This window comes from Pinus tabuliformis, chromosome 9 (genome assembly GCF_031772625.1).
Source record: "Pinus tabuliformis cultivar Carrire ecotype Pingquan chromosome 9, CPIR1, whole genome shotgun sequence".
NCBI classification, from domain to species: Eukaryota; Viridiplantae; Streptophyta; class Pinopsida; order Pinales; family Pinaceae; genus Pinus; species Pinus tabuliformis.
In genome coordinates, this window is record NC_142307.1 from 1,974,212,355 (window position 1) to 1,974,232,706 (window position 20,352).

General features: G+C 34.2%; 1 protein-coding gene across 1 annotated transcript; it reads left to right on the forward strand.

Annotated features, from left to right (window-relative positions):
- Positions 1–11,986: 11,986 nt before the first annotated feature.
- On the forward strand, positions 11,987–17,678 carry LOC149156918 (laccase-17-like). The gene is made up of 6 exons (XM_089445395.1): positions 11,987–12,233; positions 12,392–12,543; positions 13,595–13,839; positions 13,953–14,084; positions 15,982–16,965; positions 17,249–17,678. Exons 1-6 carry the CDS (start codon positions 12,117–12,119, stop codon positions 17,377–17,379), a joined length of 1,761 nt encoding a protein of 586 aa, XP_089301521.1. The 5' UTR covers positions 11,987–12,116; the 3' UTR covers positions 17,380–17,678.
- Positions 17,679–20,352: the final 2,674 nt, after the last annotated feature.

The window sequence follows — 20,352 nt, forward strand, 5'->3', positions numbered from 1 at the left end:
GGGCAGTAGGTTGATGAGTCGCTTTGCCGGTAGGGCCTCCCGATTTCTGGTTTTTAGATTGAACTTTGGTTCTCTTGACCTGGTTCCATCCTTCCTCCCTCCCTTGCACCGTTTCTTTGTTGGTCGGGCAGTCTCTGGCGAAATGTCCATAGACATGACATTTCCGGCATTTGAAAGGTAGTTGTTCATAATCTAGTTTCTGGAGATGCGTCCAGCTTCCGACCTTTAGTGTGATGGCCTCTGGTAATCCCACTTCCAGGTCAACCTCAACGCAGATCCTGGCACAGTCATATTGATCCTTGTTGTTAGCTCGGTCTATGAATTTCCCCAGGGCGTTTCCGATGTGACTCAGTGAATCCCAATTCCAACAGTGAACCGGGAGGTTTGGGAGCCTGACCCATACCGGGACTGCTTTTGGTACATCAACTGTCGGATCAAAGTCCGGGGTCCAGTTGTTTAGGTATAAACCCTGAGGACCCATGAAGTAGGGTCCGTTTTGGAAGATCAGTTCCTTATCTTCCTTTGATGTAAATTCGAAGAGGAAAAATCCTCTCCCCAGAAAGTATGAGGTGACATTTTCTTTGATTAGCGGCGCCCAGTTCTTATTGACCCAGCTCTCAGTGGACTTTGGAGACGGCCATAGCCCTGTAAACTGGCCGATGAGGGCCCGTTTAGCTAACGACAGTGCAACTTGGATCGGGGTTTCTGGAGGAAGGGAAATCTCCGGGATTTCATCTAGTTTTTTGACGAACTTCGCTGCATCAGATGTTCTCTTCTTTGGCAGGCTAGCTAGGAGCTGGGAGAAGGCCTCAGCAAGCGATCTCAGTGGAGGAGGCAGGGGAGGCGGAGGAGATCCCAACCCCTCCATTGAATCAACCCCAGGGTCTGAAAGATCAGCACCCGGCAGGGTCCATATGGCGGCCTGTTCTCTGCATGCAAGACACAGGATCAGGAGGCTGAGGATCAGGGCCGATCCGCTGAAGCTGGTCTCGCAGGTCGAAGTCGCAGTCCCTCAGGTGCAAACGATCCTCCAGATGCTAGAATTCTAAGGAGATGATGAGTCGAGGGTTCAAAGATCGCCTATTCTCTGCATGCAGGATCCAACCAGATTGTATATTAATCTTCATGGATCTATTCATTTCTACTACACCACTCGGCCTTTCGTATCTATATTTGTCACAACTTTTGTCCAATTTCAAAACCACCTCTGCTTAGTTTTACTCCCCCTAGCTGCTACTCCTTACCCTCTCACCTCCATATTTTTTCTTTTCCTACATAATTTCCATCTTAGCTCCTATTTATGCTTCCCTTATTTTTCCTTCCCCATTGATCCTTGGAATCTCCCTTATTCTATGAAGGCTTAGATGAGTTGTTACTACTGCTAGGTCGGTCTAAGCTAAAAATAGATCTTGCTATTATACTTGGTTCCATTTATTCCCTAGTCGCCTCTTTCTTTTGCACTTAGAGCAGTCTCCTTGAAAACTGCCAAGTGCTCCTTGCCTAGTCTAGTCTTGAGTTCATATACCTTCAAAGCTTATCTGGCATTGTGTTAGGTTCCATCATGACTATTGGTTGTGGTGGGAATTATAGGAAGAGTAGTGGAAGAGGCCCCTATGGATTTATAATGCAAGAACATGACAAGGAGACAACAAATGAATTCTGGGAACAAACCTTGCCTCACATCAGGGAAAGGATTTCTATTGTGGAAGGAGAAATCAAGCTTGACCAAAATGTCATGCATGATTGAGACATTGACAGTGAGATAGGTAACTAGGAGTTAGAGGTTGGAAATTCCCAAACCTAGAGACAACAAATACTAGAAATATGTTGGACTAAATAATCATATTAAAAATTTGGTTGGAAAAATCCTTTAAGACAAAAGTGAGGCTCACAAGGAAGTCCTCCTTTAGTTGGATGAGGTGATGCTTCAGCTAAAGGATATTCAAAACACACTTTTAGCTTCCAATCTCAAGATCCTCCTCTTGTTAGCTAATCATGCTCAAGCTACTAGCTGTATAGCTCTTTAAAGTTTCAAATTAAGTTGTTATATTTAGTTATGTAGTTTGAGTCTATCAAAAATCATATAAAGATGCAAAATAACAATAATACATGAATTTCGCTATTATAAAAAACTTCAAACAAATCATATAAATTGTTTTTTTATTTATTAACTAATTGAATTTTTCAAGTCACCAAAAACAATTAATATGTACTTTGATTTTATATTGAGATAATAAAAAAAGTTAAACAAAATCTATAAAATTTCAAAAAAATTATTTATCTTCACAGAAATGTCATATATATATATATATATATATATATATATATATTCACAATGTTACAATATTAGTAAAATATTAAGCGTTTAAAAAAATGATATAATATAAATGATATAGTATAATATCTTTTATTTTATAAAATATATATATATTTGAAGAAATGTTATGAAAATGATTTTTTTTTGTCAAATGGTCTGAATTCATCAAAGATCACATCATGTTTGATCCATGAAATCCAGGTATCTAAGCTATCAAAATCACCCAAGGATCGCACTCGGTCTAGGTCAGACCAACCCTTAACATGCATGGATTATTTCCCATAGAGTTTCAAACCAGTGACCTTCACATCATTGAGTGACTTAACAATATTCCCCATCACCGTCTATTCTACACCCCATGAGTTTATTAATATCTTATGTTATATTCCATATATAAAATGTGATTGATATAATGTTAGATGTTATTTAGGTAATTTAACTATTTAATTATGCTATGTCATATTTTATTATATTATATAATATTAATAATTAGATAAATTTTTTTTTTGTGTAAGTTAGAATTTTGTATTAAAAGGAAAATATGATACAAGTCGGCTGCAATTGCAGCCAACGGGCCGCTGAACAGCAGGCCGAGCGTCCGAAGACTAAAGAGAATGGACAGCACACCACGCAGGGCGGCAAAGACCAAAAGACCTGAGAAAAGATACTGGGAAACAAGAAGGATCTGTTACAGATCCTCGCAAACAAAAGGGGCAGTCGGAAAGGAAAGAAATCCACCTCGGCTCCCAGGAGAAGAAAGGACGAAACCAGAGCTGAACAGAAAGAAACTAAAAGAAGAGGGACGAGCGATCAAAACCAAAGATTTCACACAGCGAGGGTGGAATCATTTGGTCGACCTTTTTTCCCTTTCTTTTTACCGACTTTGACCCAACCATTTGGACATTGTTGGTCAAGTACGATTTGTAAACTGTGTTGGGCTGGAGGCGAAAGCTCCTTGTCTGAATCCGAAGGAGATGACTCATGAGTTCGTTTCTGAGAGATGGGAGGGACTGTTGCTTCCTCGTGACGCACTAAAGGAGAAACCTGTTCTGGCATTTCGTCCATGACTTCCTCATCTTCCTCCTCGTCCTCTTCATCTGAGCTGGAAAAAACATCTATTGGGGGAGGATCCTGAGGTTTCCAGCTTTTGGATTTTGGCTTGGATTTGGCTTTCTTTTTTTGGAAAGGCATTGAAGGACACGAACTTTGAAGGTGCCCTGTGAGATGACAATTTCGGCACCGAAAAGCTGTATTCTCGAAATCCAGAGGTTGAGTCCAATGGAAATCACCTATTTTGAGAATGATCTTATTAGGAAGTCCTTTTCTTATGTCTATTTCTGCGCAGATTCTGGCGTAGGTATAAATTCCTTTTAGCCCTCTTGATGGATCTGTGTCGAGGTAGCGACCTAAGGAGTTGTCGATAGCTTCAAATACAACAAAGTTCCATAAATGCGCCGGAAGGTTAGGAAGTCTTACCCAGATCGGGAGTTTGGTGATGACTGCTGTGGAAGGATCGAACTCTGGGAACCACGGAGTAAGGAACAGACCCACAGACTTCCAAAACCAAGGGCCTTCAGTTAAGACTCTTTGGTAATCCTGACTGTCAACAAACAGTGTTATAAAGAAGCCTTTAGAACAGAAAATAACCTTGCAATTGTTGGTCCAATTTGCATGAATCCATTGGTACAGATCTGCTGTACTAGGCCAAAGACCATTGAACCTGCAAATGATGCCAAACTCTGCAAACAGCTGGTGTTGCTTTTCCAACAAGGGATGTGATATTTCAATGGAGGGGGTATCCTCCAGCTTGTCCACTAAGAAGGGTTTGGGAGCTTGAGCAGGAGGAGCTCTTTCCTTGGGCTTCTGAGTATGGACAGCATCTTTATAGGAAAAGGCTGCAGCTGAAGAGGACTGTCCAACAGCTCCCCCTCTCAGACGCATGGACAGGGTAATGGAGGCATTTCTTTGAATATTATAACAGGACAGGGGACAGGTATCCTCCAATTGTTTACCTTCATAAAGGAGACGCTGATAAATTGTTGGAATCCCCGCCTTATTTTCCAGGAGTAGCTTGAGGTGCTGCACCAGATCTGAAGACCTCACCCAATGCAGCATTGACTTACCGGAGATAAGTACGATCAGAATCTGGAATGGTTCTGAAATTTCTATTCTCTGCGGGCTACTGTAACCCTGATGGCCAGGAAGACTGGTATGCACGCATCTGTCTGGGAGGGAGGCACTCCTGAGACTCACGGTTGTTAGATTTGCAAGGTTATACTTAGGCCATGCCTCCGCTGAGTCTTGAGAGTTAAGCCGGAGACTTAATACCTTTCCAGCGCATTCCGTTTGAGCTGAAACAGAGAACAGGCCCCTGTTTGGGAGAATATCTCGAAGGGGCGTTTTGTCAAACATATGCCCCGCATCCTCCTTGGTTCCGACAAAACAGGGTGGCCGAAGCAATTAGATAATTTAATAATATACCAATATTATAATTATATAATATAAAATATTATATGAATATATTTAAATATTTATAATTAAAATATTAACTGTATATAGTTTTATTTATTATTATTATATTTAATATATTAATTTTATAATGTTAATTGGGTTATCTTAGGTGATTGAGTGGAATGGCGGTTATTTTCTTTAGAGAAGTTTAAATCTCGGCTAAGGATATGATGAGCATTGTTATAATGACTTTGCACATATGAATATTATTGTATTGGCTTCATGATTTGTGAACTCTTAAGTGAGTATACTTGTGAATTAGTACGGTATTAACAACCTCACTTTAGTTCCCAGCTCAGCTGATTTATTTCCTCAAACCTCACTTTAGTTCAGGCTCATAAAAAAGTTGATTTATTTCCTCAAAAAATATTAATTTTATAATATTATTTATTTTTATTTTAAATTAATAATTAAAATTAAAAAAAACACAATATTATTTTTATAAATATTATAATTTATTATTATTATTAATTAAATTATATTAAATAGAGTATTAATAAAATAATAACTACATAGACATTGTACATAAGAAAATGCAGGCTAACATTATCTTAATTTTATTAATTAAATTAAATTTTATAATTAAATATAATATTAATACAATAATAACTACATTCTACATAAGATAATGTAAGCTAAGTAATAATAACTACATTCTACATAAGATAATGTAAGTTAAAATTATTTTAATTTTATTAATTAAATTAAATTAAATTAAATAATTAAATCTAATATTAATATAATAATAATTAAATTTTAGACAAGAAAATATAAGATTTTTTAGTGGAGGTTAATCATCATCGATATAGAACTTAATTTTCTATATTAAAAGGTCAAATTTATTATGCTCATGCATTTACGAATTTTGGATAATCTTTTATTTTTATTAGATGAAATAATAATTGGATCAGTCTCATAATTATTTGGTATGATTGATTTGTTATCACTATAATTTGTGCTTCAAGGTCCATTCCAACCCTTAGCATTATAACCTCTAGGTGAATCATGCCACCCTAACGTGTGACCACATTTCAACTCAGGGGATTTGAACCTAGCATCTCATGGCACATAATACATCATTTTCAAAACAATAACCAATTAAACTACCCCATAAGAGATAACGTTAACTTTTTAATTTAAAATTAAGTAACTTAATTTATAAGAAAGTAAATTAATTTCTAAAATTGAATTAAGAAAAATCTTTGGGTAGAAATCACAGAGGAAATTTTTTGCTAATGCTTTTTGAACCATCCATTGTGGTTCATCACCAGGACAAGATGAAGAGGCATATCATGGCACATGCTTAAATAGAGAGCAATGTAGAGACCCTTAGTTCATTTAATGACTATAATAAATGACTAGCTTATGGATAATATTATTTAATTTATAACACTAATTATTAGGATACAATAATATTAAATAAAATCTAGTAATAAGTTAAGGTTCGATATATATATATATATATATATATATATATATATATATAATAATAACAAAAATCAAACATTTAAAGTCAAACGTCAAACTAGGAGCGAAGTCAAAAGAGATAACAAAATGAGTCAAGACCCTATTAATAAATAAAAATAATTTAATGAAAAACAATGACATAATCGTCAAATATTCACATAGTGTAAATAACTAAATTCAAACTAAAATAATCGAAATAAGAAGGGCTAATGAATCAAGGTCAACCATAAAGTACGGGTTGAGGCCCTACAAAGAATTCAAGGAGCCAAGAAAAATCAATAAAAAAAACAAAGTCTACCATAAAATAAATACTTCAATGAGCTAAGAATGAACAAGATGATAAAAATACTTAAAATAGCTAAGAAATATCAAGATGATAAAACTTAATTGATGAAAAAACCAATCAAAAGATTATTAACAACAACCTTAGAAATATAAGTAAAAACAAAAGATATAAAGAAGATACAGACATCGTCTGCTTCAGGTAGCTCAATTGTCAATGGCTGTGGAAATGAAATCTCACCGAACTGGAAGTCTTGGGTTCAAATCTTGTGCTATCCCCCCGATCAGGGTGTGAAGTTGGACTTTATGAAGATGTAGTCCTACCAAGCTTACAAAAAAAAAGAGACAGATACCTACATGGATACATAAAATAGAAAAACAAATCTAAAAAAGAAACTTAAAAACTAGGAAGACAGGATAGGGACCCAACTTCTGCTAATATTCCATCCATCGTCTCTATTCAAATTATTGGGTCATTTTTTTTATTTCTAGGGCCTCCCTAAATTTACGATGATGGAAATGGCTAACCCTGGCAATGACTTGGGTGCAAATGTGATGCTTAGTTTTTCTGCATGTTCTACCAAAGCAAAGGAGCGGGTCTTGCCATGCTTGATGTCAGCGGTGTGCTCACGAATCCTTTGATTAATAGAGAAACCTGTCTCACCTATGTAGGGAGTCCCACAAGAGCAAGGGATAACACAAACACCTTTCATCTTGTTCATTCTTAGCTCATTGAAGTATTTATTTTATGGTAGACTTTGTCTATTTGATTGATATTTCTTGGCTCCTTGAATTATTTGCAGGGCCTCAATCCCGTACTTTATGGTTGACTGTGATTCATTAGTCATTCTTATTTAGATTATTTTAGTTTGAATTTAGTTATTACACTATGTGAATATTTTATGATTATGTCATTGTTTTTCATTAAATTATTTTTATTTAATAATAGGGTCTTGACTCCATTATTTATTAATAAGGTATTGACTCCTTTTGTTATATTTTGTGACTTCACTCCTAGTCTTGACTTTGAATGTTTGATTCTTGTTATATCTATCTATCTATCTATCTATGTATATATATACCTTAAACTATTATTAGCTTTTATTTAATATTGTTGGATCCTAATAATTAATGTTATAAATTAATAATATTATTCATAAACTAGCCATTTATTATAGTTCATAAACTAACTATTTATTATAGTCGTTATATGAACTAAGGGTTTCTACATTGCTCTCTATTTAAACCTGTGCCATGATCTACCTCTTCATCTTGTCCTGATGATGAACCACACTGGATGGTTTGAAAAGCTTCAAGCAAAAATTCTCCTATGCGATTTCTACCAAAAGATTTTTCTTAGTTCAATATGGAACACAGAAGTCGTAATTTAGAAATTTCTCATATTTTCAAACTTAAGTTGTGTGAGTAAACAAAATATTAAAATAATTTTAGAATTTAAATATATATAATAAAACTATTGATGATGATGATGATGATGATGATGATGATGATGATGATCTATCACACCTTAAAGAAAATGTTTTGGAAATGAGAATGAATTCACTCCCAAGCTCTATGATAATTAATTCTTATATTCTCAATGTTCATCTTCTTCTTAGCAGTGATCAAGATAGAAAGATAATATACAATTTTCATAATTGAAGTTGTGTTAGTAACAAAATATAAAAGGAGTTATATACATATATTAATATTTTTAACAATATTAATATAATATAAATATAATTAATAGTTTAACGTTTTTTAGTTGTTTTGGATATTATTGGGCTGAAACGATCTCCAACAGAGTATGGAAGAGATGTTGTCTCTCCATTCTTGTTATGTTATGTAAACCTTTTGACTTGGACAAAAAATAGAAACAAAAATTAAATTAATAAAATAAAATAAATAATAATAATAAATTTATAATTATAATTAATAGTTATAGGAGCTTAGATCCATCTTGATTTTGTATCTACCAAGCACGATCAAATCTCTTGAGGTGCAATCCTTAGATCCGTTAAGATGGATCTTTTGAAACTTAATTTATTTTTATTGAAGAGATGTTGAAATGTAAAACCAACCTAGATCCATCTTAACTTCAGATCTACTAAGCACAGAAATGATCAAATCTCTTTTCACTCTAAAAGCACCTCAAGAGATTTCATCCCTCTAGGGGCTTAGTAGATCCTAATTAAGATGCATCTAACTCGTTTAATTATTAATAATTGATAATTATAATTATTAAATTTATTTCACCCGGATGCAGGTGCCTTAATGAGCAGTTAATGCTCAAGCAAATCGCGCCGGCACCTGGCAAGTCCGCAGGGTCGAAGGGCGATTGTGGCAAGATATTTACTGCCTTCAAAGCGGGTAAGTAAGGCGGTTCGTAGCAGAACATCACCTCGCATTTATGAGGCATCCGGTCCAAGACAAGCAGGGAAGGAATTATAGGATGGTGAGATTTATTTGCAGCTCATATGCTCTGGCCGTTTCAGACATTTGCAGTTCAGCTCGGGGATTTTTTGGCAGGGACATTCTCTGTTGTTCATGTATGCAGGATTTAGGAGCAGGGCAACGCAATTGGAAGCCTCCATGGTTTCACAACTGCGTGCTCCCAGCCAGCTTCAGGTATTTAGCTCTGCGTTCTTCAGCGAATATTTGGTATAGTCAATTGATTTTCCTCTGGTTCATCGTTGTAAGTGGTCTCATTTCGGTCTCTGTCGAGGGAGTCTGGGAAGGGTGTTCGAGTCAGTCTTTCAGGGCGGGGCTTTATCTCGTGGTTTGTCACATTCTCTGTGTTGGGTTTTCCATTGGGGTCTCCATTTCTGGCGTCTGTTTAATCCAGTCTCCGTTCGATAGCAGAGGGTCATCTCGTTTTCTCCCTCATTCCCTCAGCACCTTTATTTGGTCTTTTGTCTCCGCTATGGTTCGACCTCGTGGCATTTCACGCCGGGGCAGTCTTTCAGCAGCCCGTGGATGCTCTCGGGGACGTGGTGGCTCTGGTCCACGGCGTATCTCTCCATTAAATACTGTCCCGCCAGCCTCTCCACCTTCAGATCAATCTGGTCCGTCCCTTAATAGCTCCCTTCACTCTGCCCGCTTCAAATTTAAAAGCAGGCTCAATAGGCCAACTATCTCTGCTCTCATTACTGTCATCTTCTCAGAGGAAGAAGATGAGCTCTCAGATTCTGTTGAAACTTCTAAGGAAAGGTCTCTCTCCACAAACTCCAGTGACTCTCAAGGCAGCAAAGCAGGGGTTGTCCTCAACAATCCCTCAGTGGTACAGGAAGAAGTGCAGCAAGAAGATTCCCGCCATCAGCAAGCATCCTCCAATGAAGAAATCATTGCCTGTGCGCCGGCGCAATTCTCTGGCAGCATTCTCCACCTTGTGACTCCTCCAGGGTGCAGCACGTTGGAAGCAAAAGAAAATGTGATGGTTCATTGGGTCAGTTCTCCCGGCAAGGGAAACGCAGAAGATACAGACTTGCCGTCTCAGGATTAATACGCCTCAGCAAGTCTTCTCAAGATGTTAGTTTTTTGGATGTTCCTCTCAGCTGGGTCTGCTTATGATATCATCTGTATGGTCTTTTATCATCTTCTAAGTCACGATTTTGGCTTTCTAGTTTTTTGTATTAGCCGCAGAGTACTGCATTTTGTTATAGAGCGGCTCACAACAAAGAATCGATGCTTATCTGTAACCAGTAGGTCAGGTGTTAGCTGCAACAGTCTTTTTGAAAGAGGGCTGGCTATGACCCCCTCAGAGGCTAAAACCTCTTTGTAAATATTTTTCCTTTTATTATTAATAGATTAGTCTTTACCTAAAAAAAAAATTATTAAATTTATTTTATTTTATTTCTATTTTTATGTAATTTTAGGAAGTCAAAATGTTTTAATTAATAATTATAATTGTTATGTAATTTGACCAAGTCAAAATGTTTACATAACATAATATAACCTAATTTTATAACATTTCTTCCATTCAACCCAAAATATAACAAACTAAGGCTTATAAATATTGTTATGGTAATTAAAGTAAAATTGATGTTAGAGCCAATTTCTCATTGCTAGTTTTTGGGCTCTAGGTTTTGATAATTTATGGTTTTACCAATAGTGTATATAATAGACTTTAGATCTATTATGTTTCTTCAAGTTTTACACTCAAATCAGATGTTTATATTAAAGTATTTGATAAATCCAAAATTAAAATAAATTTAAACCGATATAAAATAAAATCTTGAAAATCCTAATTATATTATTATATCCTAATTATATATATAATAATATATTGTATAATCATTTTTTATTATTAAACACTACTACTAAAAATAAAATATTAGTTAATTTATAATATTATAGATAATAAAATAATATTTACTAGATAATTATTTATTATTTATGTTACTAATCTATATAACTTTAAAACTAGGCAAGATTAGGTAAAATATTAATGCCATAAATATAAATATTTTATGGTTGTATGTTTTTTTAAATAGAGAGTGCAAGAGTATGTATCTATGTTATAATTTGCATAAATATATTTGACTTCAATAATTTTTCTAAATATTTCTGGCTAAAAAACATTTTTTTGATATGAAATCTTCTAAATTAATAGTAATATCACTCATATCTCTGATCAGCTTTTTATATATTTTAATATTCTAAAGTATGAAAAATAATAATGGAAATAAAAATGTAGCTATCCATACAAAACTTGGAAGGAAAAAACCAGTTTTCACTTACTTTTGTGGAGATATTTTCTAGGGCCTTCACTGACCTGTTTTGGCTTTGAAGAAAAAGTCATAGAAGTGAAGCAAAATCTGAATGCTCATGGGTTGTTGACCGCATTTCCACCAACAAATTGACCAAATTGATTGCTCAACTACAAACCGGTGACTGCAGGGTTTAGATTCTTACAACAGTACCATAAGCAACAAAAAGCAACAAACTGAATTGAGACGTAATATCTCTGTGTGGTGTTTTTTAAATACATATGTCATTTTCAAAGATTCTGCAGGCATGCAAGGAGTGCAAGGAATGACTGGTAGTTCAAAGATTTGAAGCCCTCGAGGGTGGCCCAGAAGTAGCAAAGCAGCAACACGCACCACACTGCAACAATTGACCAGAGAAATTAGAAGGTTCTGTGATTCCAAAGTTAATTATAAATTGCACTTACCATATCGCTTCATCCCAAAGATTAGGGTTGCACACTTGTAACCACTGATTTAGACAGTTAGATCTGTTGCAGCGATGAGAAGAAAGCTCGGCTACTTATGATATGCTTACGACTAACAGTAATAATGGAGTTTGGTACACCGACATATACCATGGATTCCGTGTCACATTTCAATTTGACTTGCATTCCACTCCATCAGCTCACCAGCGAGCATGTTGAAGTTTCGTGTAGGTCTCACAAGACCATTGCCCTGCCACACTCCATGATTTCAATTACTATATTTAGATCAATAGTTTCAGCTGTTGTCAGCCACCTGAGATCATTGACAGACCATACCTCTAATTTAGAATTCCATTCACACAGATCATGATGATGGCCATGGCCAGAGCAGAGTACGGAAGAAAGTTGATTATTCGGTTGCTTTTTGTCCTGCTTCTGGTCCAGTTTGTTTCAGGGAGTTTGACCAGGCACTACTCATTTCATGTGAGATATTGGGAACAGAATCTTGCAGCAAACCAATTATATGCTTATCATTATCATCATGAGTTGCAGAACTGTGTAGATCACATCAGATTTATTTATTTATTTCATGTAGTTTTTTCAAGTTTTATTTGGTTTCTCAATGCGAGGGGGTTGTGCAGGTGAGGATGAAGAACGTTACTCGTCTCTGCCACACAAAGCCGTTGATCACAGTCAATGGGAAATCTCCTGGACCTAAAATAGTCGTCCGAGAGGGAGATAGGGTTATCATCCGAGTTCATAATCATGTCAAAGATAACGTCTCAATTCACTGGTACACACCAACTGATAAATTCAACTTTTTCATTTGTACATTCTTTATTTACACCCAATGAAGCGAGTTCCATTCACCACAACTCTACATATTTCTACCAAAGCACAGAATACTTAGATTTGCATTTTGGTCAACCACCTCCTCTTTCACAAATAGTTCATCTTGAATTTTAGAACTTCAATGGACGTTGCTTCCACATTAACTTTAATAAGTTTTAACTACATCCATACTACAACCAATGCATTAGATTGATCTTGGTTCCATGATACCTTGTAGAATGTTGAAAATGAATACTATAGTTAAAGTTGGTAGAATTAGAGATTGGATTATCCTGGTTTACTTTTAAAAATTGAATGAGGATATATTTAGATTAGAAATTTAGATATTTAATTGGGTTTAAGGGTTAAGAGCATGTATTTTCTTGTAGCTTATAGGTTCAAAATTAAGAGTAGAGTATGTATGTTTTCTTAGACTTTAATAGTCAAATTACTGAATTGATAGTGAATCTTTTATCCTACAAACAAAAAAATCTTATACACCACTTTAGTATCTAGCGTAATTTTTTTTTTTTTGGCATGTGGTTCACGAGCACCCTGCTAAGTGAGTGATGCTACGTCCACTGAAAAATCTGGGCAATAGCCTCGGCCTACTGCAAGACCTGACCCCAAGAGCTTCCACCCTGTGACCTCATGGTTTTTGACCAACTGAGCTAACCCTTGGGACTGCCTGACCTTAAAATTTTATATTTATATATATATATAAAACATTATGAATAATTATCTCAAACTCTACCAATTCTAATGATAAAAAACTCAAAACCAATTCTAATCACAAATCTCAAAACCATAAATATTAAAATTGTATTTTAATTTAAAAGACTATATATCTACAAATAATTTGTTTATGAATTTTGTAATGAAATTTCATTAAAACATTTTTCATTATTAATTTGTTAAATAAATTTATATTGCAAGTATTGTTATTTATATGCAACATGGAAATATATAACTGAGATACTAAATAGTTGACTTTAATTACTGGTTGTGTGCAGGCATGGAATTAGACAACTGAGATCTGGATGGGCAGATGGTCCTGCTTACATAACCCAATGCCCAATCCAAACGGGACAAACTTATACTTACAACTTCACTGTCACAGGACAGAGAGGAACCCTCTGGTGGCACGCTCACATTTCATGGCTGAGATCAAGTGTATACGGAGCCTTCATCATCTATCCTAAACGCAATGTTCCCTATCCATTTCCAAAGCCATATAAAGAAGTCACTATGGTTCTTGGTAAACATGATTCTATATACCATGTCATTCATTTACCAATGATTTCTTATCAGCTATCTCAGCGTTTTCTGGCTTCAGATTGATTAATATTTGAGTGTTTTGTGTCTGTGCAGGTGAATGGTGGAATACAGACACTGAGCAAGTCATCAATCAATCAATGATAACTGGAGCAGGTCCCAACGTTTCGGATTGCTATAGTATCAATGGACATCCCGGGCCACTCTACAACTGCACAGCCTTTAATGGTTCGATTTCCATTTTCCTTCACTTATATTATTCCCGATCTCAGCTCTCACATGCACGCTATGGTTGCTAAACTCAAATGCATTTAAACCAGTTCTCTGATCATGCATATCAAAACTAAAGCACCCAGTTTCAATAAATTTCCATTTTATATTCAATATAAGAGAAATATGTTTTTATAAGGTTATAGTTTTTAATTTTTAGAGGAAAATAACCGTAATGTAGAAAAGTCCCCTGACTAATTCTAGTCTCTAAAATTTTAGTATTTAAAATTGGTTTACAAAAATCTCACTCACAACATATCAAAATCAACCCAAATTATATTAAAAAAATAAAATTAACCCAATTACAAATTTTTATAATCACTCTACCACATCAAACAAAAGTTTTTATAAGGTTATAGTTTTTAATTTTTAGAAGAAAATAACTGTAATGTAGAAAAGTCCCATTACAAATTCTAGTCTCTAGAATTTTAGTATTTGAAATTGGTTTACAAAAATCTCACTCACAACATATCAAAATCAACCCAAATTATATTACAAAAATAAAATTAACCCAATTACAAATTTCTATAATCACTCTACCACATCAAACAAAAACCCAAGGTTAAATGAATTTCCATTCTCTAATTGTGCTATCTCAATTCGATGCACCAATATGTAGATCGATCTCCACATCTACAATCTGCAGCTATGTAAACCAATTTTCAAACTTTATGAAAAAAACACCCATTTCACACTAACGAATGTTGATGTGATTTTGGTTAAGACAACTATTCCTACTTTGCCATGACCATTGTTATCATGTAGATTTAGATATTCAATTTTTAAAATTTTATTGTTTATTTAATTTATGTAAATTGCAGATTTAAATGTGTAATAACATAAAACAAAACTAATTATCCATTATTATAAATATAAGTATACAAGAGACATTAGACAAAGTTAGCTTTTTCACCTTTATTTTATTACAATTAAATATTCAAAATTTATAATAAAAATAAAATATATTTCTATTATTCCACTCATCATTTCACTATACAAAAAGTTTACTCGTAAATTATTGAAACATAAAACAAAACTAATTATCCATTATTATAAATATAAGTATACAAGAGACATGAAACAAAGTTAGCCTTTTCACCTTTATTTTATTACCATTAAATATTCAAAAATTGTAATAAAAATAAAATATCTATTATTCCACTCATCATTTCACTATACAAAAAGTTTACTCGTAAATTATTGAAAAGTTTTAGAAAGGTCACCAAACACATAGGAATCAAATAAAAAACTTTAAAAAACCTTACCAAACCCATATGAATCATAAAATCAGTGTGACTTGGTGGTCAGAAAAAAATTATTTAAAAATAATTTTTATCCAGATTAAAAGTTGGTCATGATGTAAATTCCAAAATCGAGGTCCCATTGCAGCAGGACAAGTAGTTTGGATATCATATCTCGTGGGTCTTAGTTTACAGTATCACAAATAATTGAGTATTCTAGTTTGTGGGCCTTCTTTACTTTAATTAATTATTAAGTGATATAAAAGACTACCATCCTTGCCCCGCATGTCTTTTGTTCTGTGGTATATATTAGTTTACATTATCACAATTAGTTTGTGGACCTTATTTAGTTTAATTATGTGATATAAAAGCTTACCTTATTTGACATTAGAGCACTCTTTTGTTCTGTTCTTTATTATATTAATATTCTTCTCATAACCCACGTTTGTTGCTGAAAAATAGTTTTGGTGAAAAATATTTTTGGGAAATTATTTTTTTAAGGGTGAAAATTTAGAAATACCAATCTTATTATGTAATATAAATTGATTTTGTTTGTTTTTGAGTTAGTGTTATTTAAATATCTGACAAAATAAAAGTGATGATGTGAAATGCAGATACATTCATTCTGAACGTTGTTCCTGGGAAGACATATCTTCTTAGAATAATTAATGCTGCTCTCAATGATGAAATGTTTATAGCAATTGCCAACCATACCATGACTGTGGTGGAGGCGGATGCAGTGTATACCAAGCCTGTGACTACAAACACCATTATGATAGCGCCTGGCCAGACGACCAACGTCTTGCTAACTGCATCTGCATCTGATTACAAAGGAAAACAATTTTTCATATTAGCCAGTCCATATGCAACAGGTCAAGGGACATTTGATAACAACACTCTTGCAGGGATTCTGAGCTACTCTAGCCATTTGGAATTCAACACCTCCCATCTAAATTCTACTACCAATTTTACCAATGCTATAATACCAAAGCTCCCTGTCTTTAACGATACCGCTTTCGCCACCAACTTTACCCTAAAGCTCAAAAGTTTAGCTAATGCGCAGTACCCAGCATTGGTTCCACAGACAGTGGACAAAAAGTTCTATTTCATAGTGAGTCTTGGGTTTAATCCATGTCCAAAGGGTCAAAAATGCCAAGGATTCAATGGTACCAAATTCACTGCATCCATTAACAACATTTCCTTTGTTATGCCCACCGTTGCTCTTCTGCAATCACATTACACAGGAAAAATGAAGGGAGTTTATAAGACCAACTTCCCAGATAACCCTCCTTTCCCTTTCAACTACACAGGAAATCCTCCCCAAAATGTTACAACTCCCATGAACGGAACGAGGGTGAAAGTCCTTCCCTTCAACACCACTGTCCAGTTGGTTTTGCAAGACACTAGCATTGCCAGTGCTGAGAGCCATCCTGTCCATTTGCATGGCTTCAATTTCTTCATCGTAGGCCAAGGATTTGGAAATTACAATGAGACAAGAGATTCGCCAAATTTTAACCTTGTTGATCCTGTGGAAAGAAACACCGCTGGAGTGCCTTCAGGTGGCTGGGTGGCCTTAAGATTCAGAGCTGATAATCCAGGTAAATAACCCATAACTATTGAATTTTTATTAACTAGTAATAGATCAAATCCATTTATTGTAATATGTTACATCGATATGACAAAACCTCTCACAATTTTTGTGATAAACTTCTCATTTTGGGTGGATTATTATTCTTTCAACCAATAGAAAGGCTAAACCCAACCTAAGCTCAATATTGCATCTCTAAAGTTTTCATTCAAGATCATTCTAGCCTTCATCTATTTGATATGTTGCTATAGCCATTTGAGTCTAAATGACATGTTGATATTTATTTGGTGCAGGTGTGTGGTTCATGCACTGTCATTTGGAAGTTCACACATCCTGGGGATTGAAGATGGCTTGGATTGTGAAAAATGGCAAAGGACCCTCCCAATCGCTCCTCCCTCCTCCGCCTGATCTTCCTCTCTGTTAGAGAATCTACATTTATTTCATTTGGTTTATAGATTATTCAATGTATTTCTTTATATATATATATATAGTGCATATGCTGATCTATGAAGAATGTTATTATGGTCAGTTTCCTTAGCAATGACGACGAACATCATCATTGTTGTATTTGAGAAATGTAACTATATTTGAAGAGTGTGATATAGACTCGATTTCCTTGACACTGGCCATGATAATCTCATGGCTTTTGACAATGTATTCATTTTCTACTATATAAATCAAATTTAATTTTAATTTTAAATAAAATGTATTCTTCTATATGAATCAAATTTTATTTTAGATTTACTATAAAATGTATTTTCTATATAAATCAATTTTAATTTTAACTTAACTTTTATTAAATTTACTACAATAAAAAGATCAAAAATTAAATACATATGTATATATATTAAAAAAAAACAAAAATTAAAATCAAACCATCAACTCTCACGGGTGGCCAGCTTGCCCAGACATTCCCGCCCATGGGAAGGTGAGAAGTCCGAACGCGTGCACAATGCAACCAAGTGTTACACAAGCATGAGGACACCAATTCGCCAGCATAAAAAAAGATTAAAATTAAAAAATAAACCATCATTTAATTTCAATATTAGTGGTTGGAAGTTTGAAAACTGCATTTCGATCCTTCGGACAAATTTAAATAACTCATTTAATTAAAGAAAAGAAAAATAAATTTAAATATATGTTATAGATTGCGGTTACATATAAATTTAATTAATTCCGTCAGTATATATAAAAAATTAAATAAATCCAACCATCACTTCATTTCAATAATAATGGTTGGAAGTTTGAAAACTGCATCTAGATCCTTCGGATAAATTTAAATAATTATTTAATTAAATAAAAAGAAATTAAAATTAATGGGCGTTAATATAAATTTAATTAAATAATAATAATTTAAAATTTAAAATTGGCATCCTAAAACATAAATTTATATATTAAATTATTTATTTAATTAAAATAAAACAAAATAAATTAAAAATATATTAAATAATAATAATAAATATTTTTATTTGTTTTTTATAATTTTTTAAGAGAAAATACATGTTTTTAATCATTACACTCATCTAAAATATATATAATATTATTTCTTCAGTGTTTTTAATAAAACACATTTTGTATTAACAAAAAATAATTACAACACTAAAATTATTATTATAATTTGGAGTAACATATAAATTCAATTATTTAATAATAATAAGAAAATCACATTTGAACTGAATAAATCAATATATTGAATAATTCGTTTAATTAAAAGTAAATAAATAAAAATCTAAGTATATATTATATTTTGGATTTTGATGTGCATTCAATTAAATAAATGGTGATGATATGATGGTTAACACCTGTTGAGACCAAACAATGGTCTATCGGATCTAAAGAAACAAATTATTTATTTTGGTTTAAGATTTTATTCCTATGCTCAAAAAGCTTTGAGAGAAGCCTCCCGAGCTCACTATAATTTTGACATTGTAAAAGGCTAGGAAGGTCAATGTTGTAACAAAGATTGTGAAACTAAGATCTAATGTGGTTGTAGGCAGGGCACTCTATGAGGAAGTGGTTTTCATCCTCGATGTTCCTATTCTCACATATATGGCAGATCCTTTCCATCCATGGGGGAACTGCCCAACTACCTGTTTCACTATGGAGCTCATGAGAATTCGTTCTAATCTTTGCTATATTAATTTTCTTCTTTGAGCTAGTTAAAATAGAGAGATACTTTTGATCTTCTACGGTGGGGTTGATGACCTTCTTATAATAACGTAATTTTCTTTTAGCCGCTAAATCTTTCTCACACCACATTTTTTCTTTGAACTTAGAAGTAACAATATCTTTAATGTTATTTATGTTTTGCAATGCATCATTTTCGTTGATCTCCCAATAGTTTAACTAGGCCTTTGTGTCTTTATGCCACCCTCGATTGAGCCTTAGGTGGTTTTGGCTGAAATTTAAAGCTAGCGTAGGAAGTCTATGATCGTCTAACGATAAAATTTACATAAATGTATATATTTAGAGGAAAGTTTTCCGATTTCAACCTTAGGTAGATGAACCCAAGTTGACTTTTCTACGTTGCCTTTTTAACCCATGACAGGGATTTGATATTCTGAGAATATGCTTCGTCTGAACCTATATAGTGCGTCTCGCTTTGTCTGTTACAATTGACTATAAATATTTTTTTTAATTTAAAAGCCTTGAAGTTTGACGAGCCACTGTGCGTTAAGATGCACCAGACCAGAGTATCGTGCATTTCAATTCGATGAAACTTCATGAACATTAACTATTGCAGCGGTGCAACAGAATGGAGGAAGGTCGGCCTCTTTGGAAACCATCTACTTAAAAATGGCCACTTAATCAGATCTGAGAAACATACACGAGTGGGCTGTTATTCCAATTATGTCTTTATTCACCGTAGATGGCGAGTTGTGGAAGGGTGACAGGAAGGTCATCGCCATGGTTCTACCTTTCAAGTGGACAGAACATAAATCAAATGCCAACTCTAATTCTCGAAAGACTCATTCCAGTCCTCGAAGACAGAGCACATCTTCTACACTTTGAAACAAGGAGGCTTTTTGTTGCAGCGAATTGTGAAGGTTAACACATTGACGAAAGTGCTTCGTCTCCGGAGAAGTTTGTCCATCTTTTCCAAACCGCCTAGTGAAAAATCTTAATATAATTGTAATAGAATGGAGAGAGAAAGCTCTAGCGTGGTTAAAATGTTAAACATGTCAAATTGAGATTTTCCTCTAATTTTAACACTTTTGGTCACATGAAACTTCTCCGTTCCAGATCTCAAATCCAGATCAGTGCAGCAAGTACAATTCATGGGCATGATTTTGCAGATTTATAATATGATAGTGTACACAACTTTGATAAAACTATCCAGGCATGAATAAATCACACACTAAAAATAAACTCTCACAGGTCTATACTAATATGTACA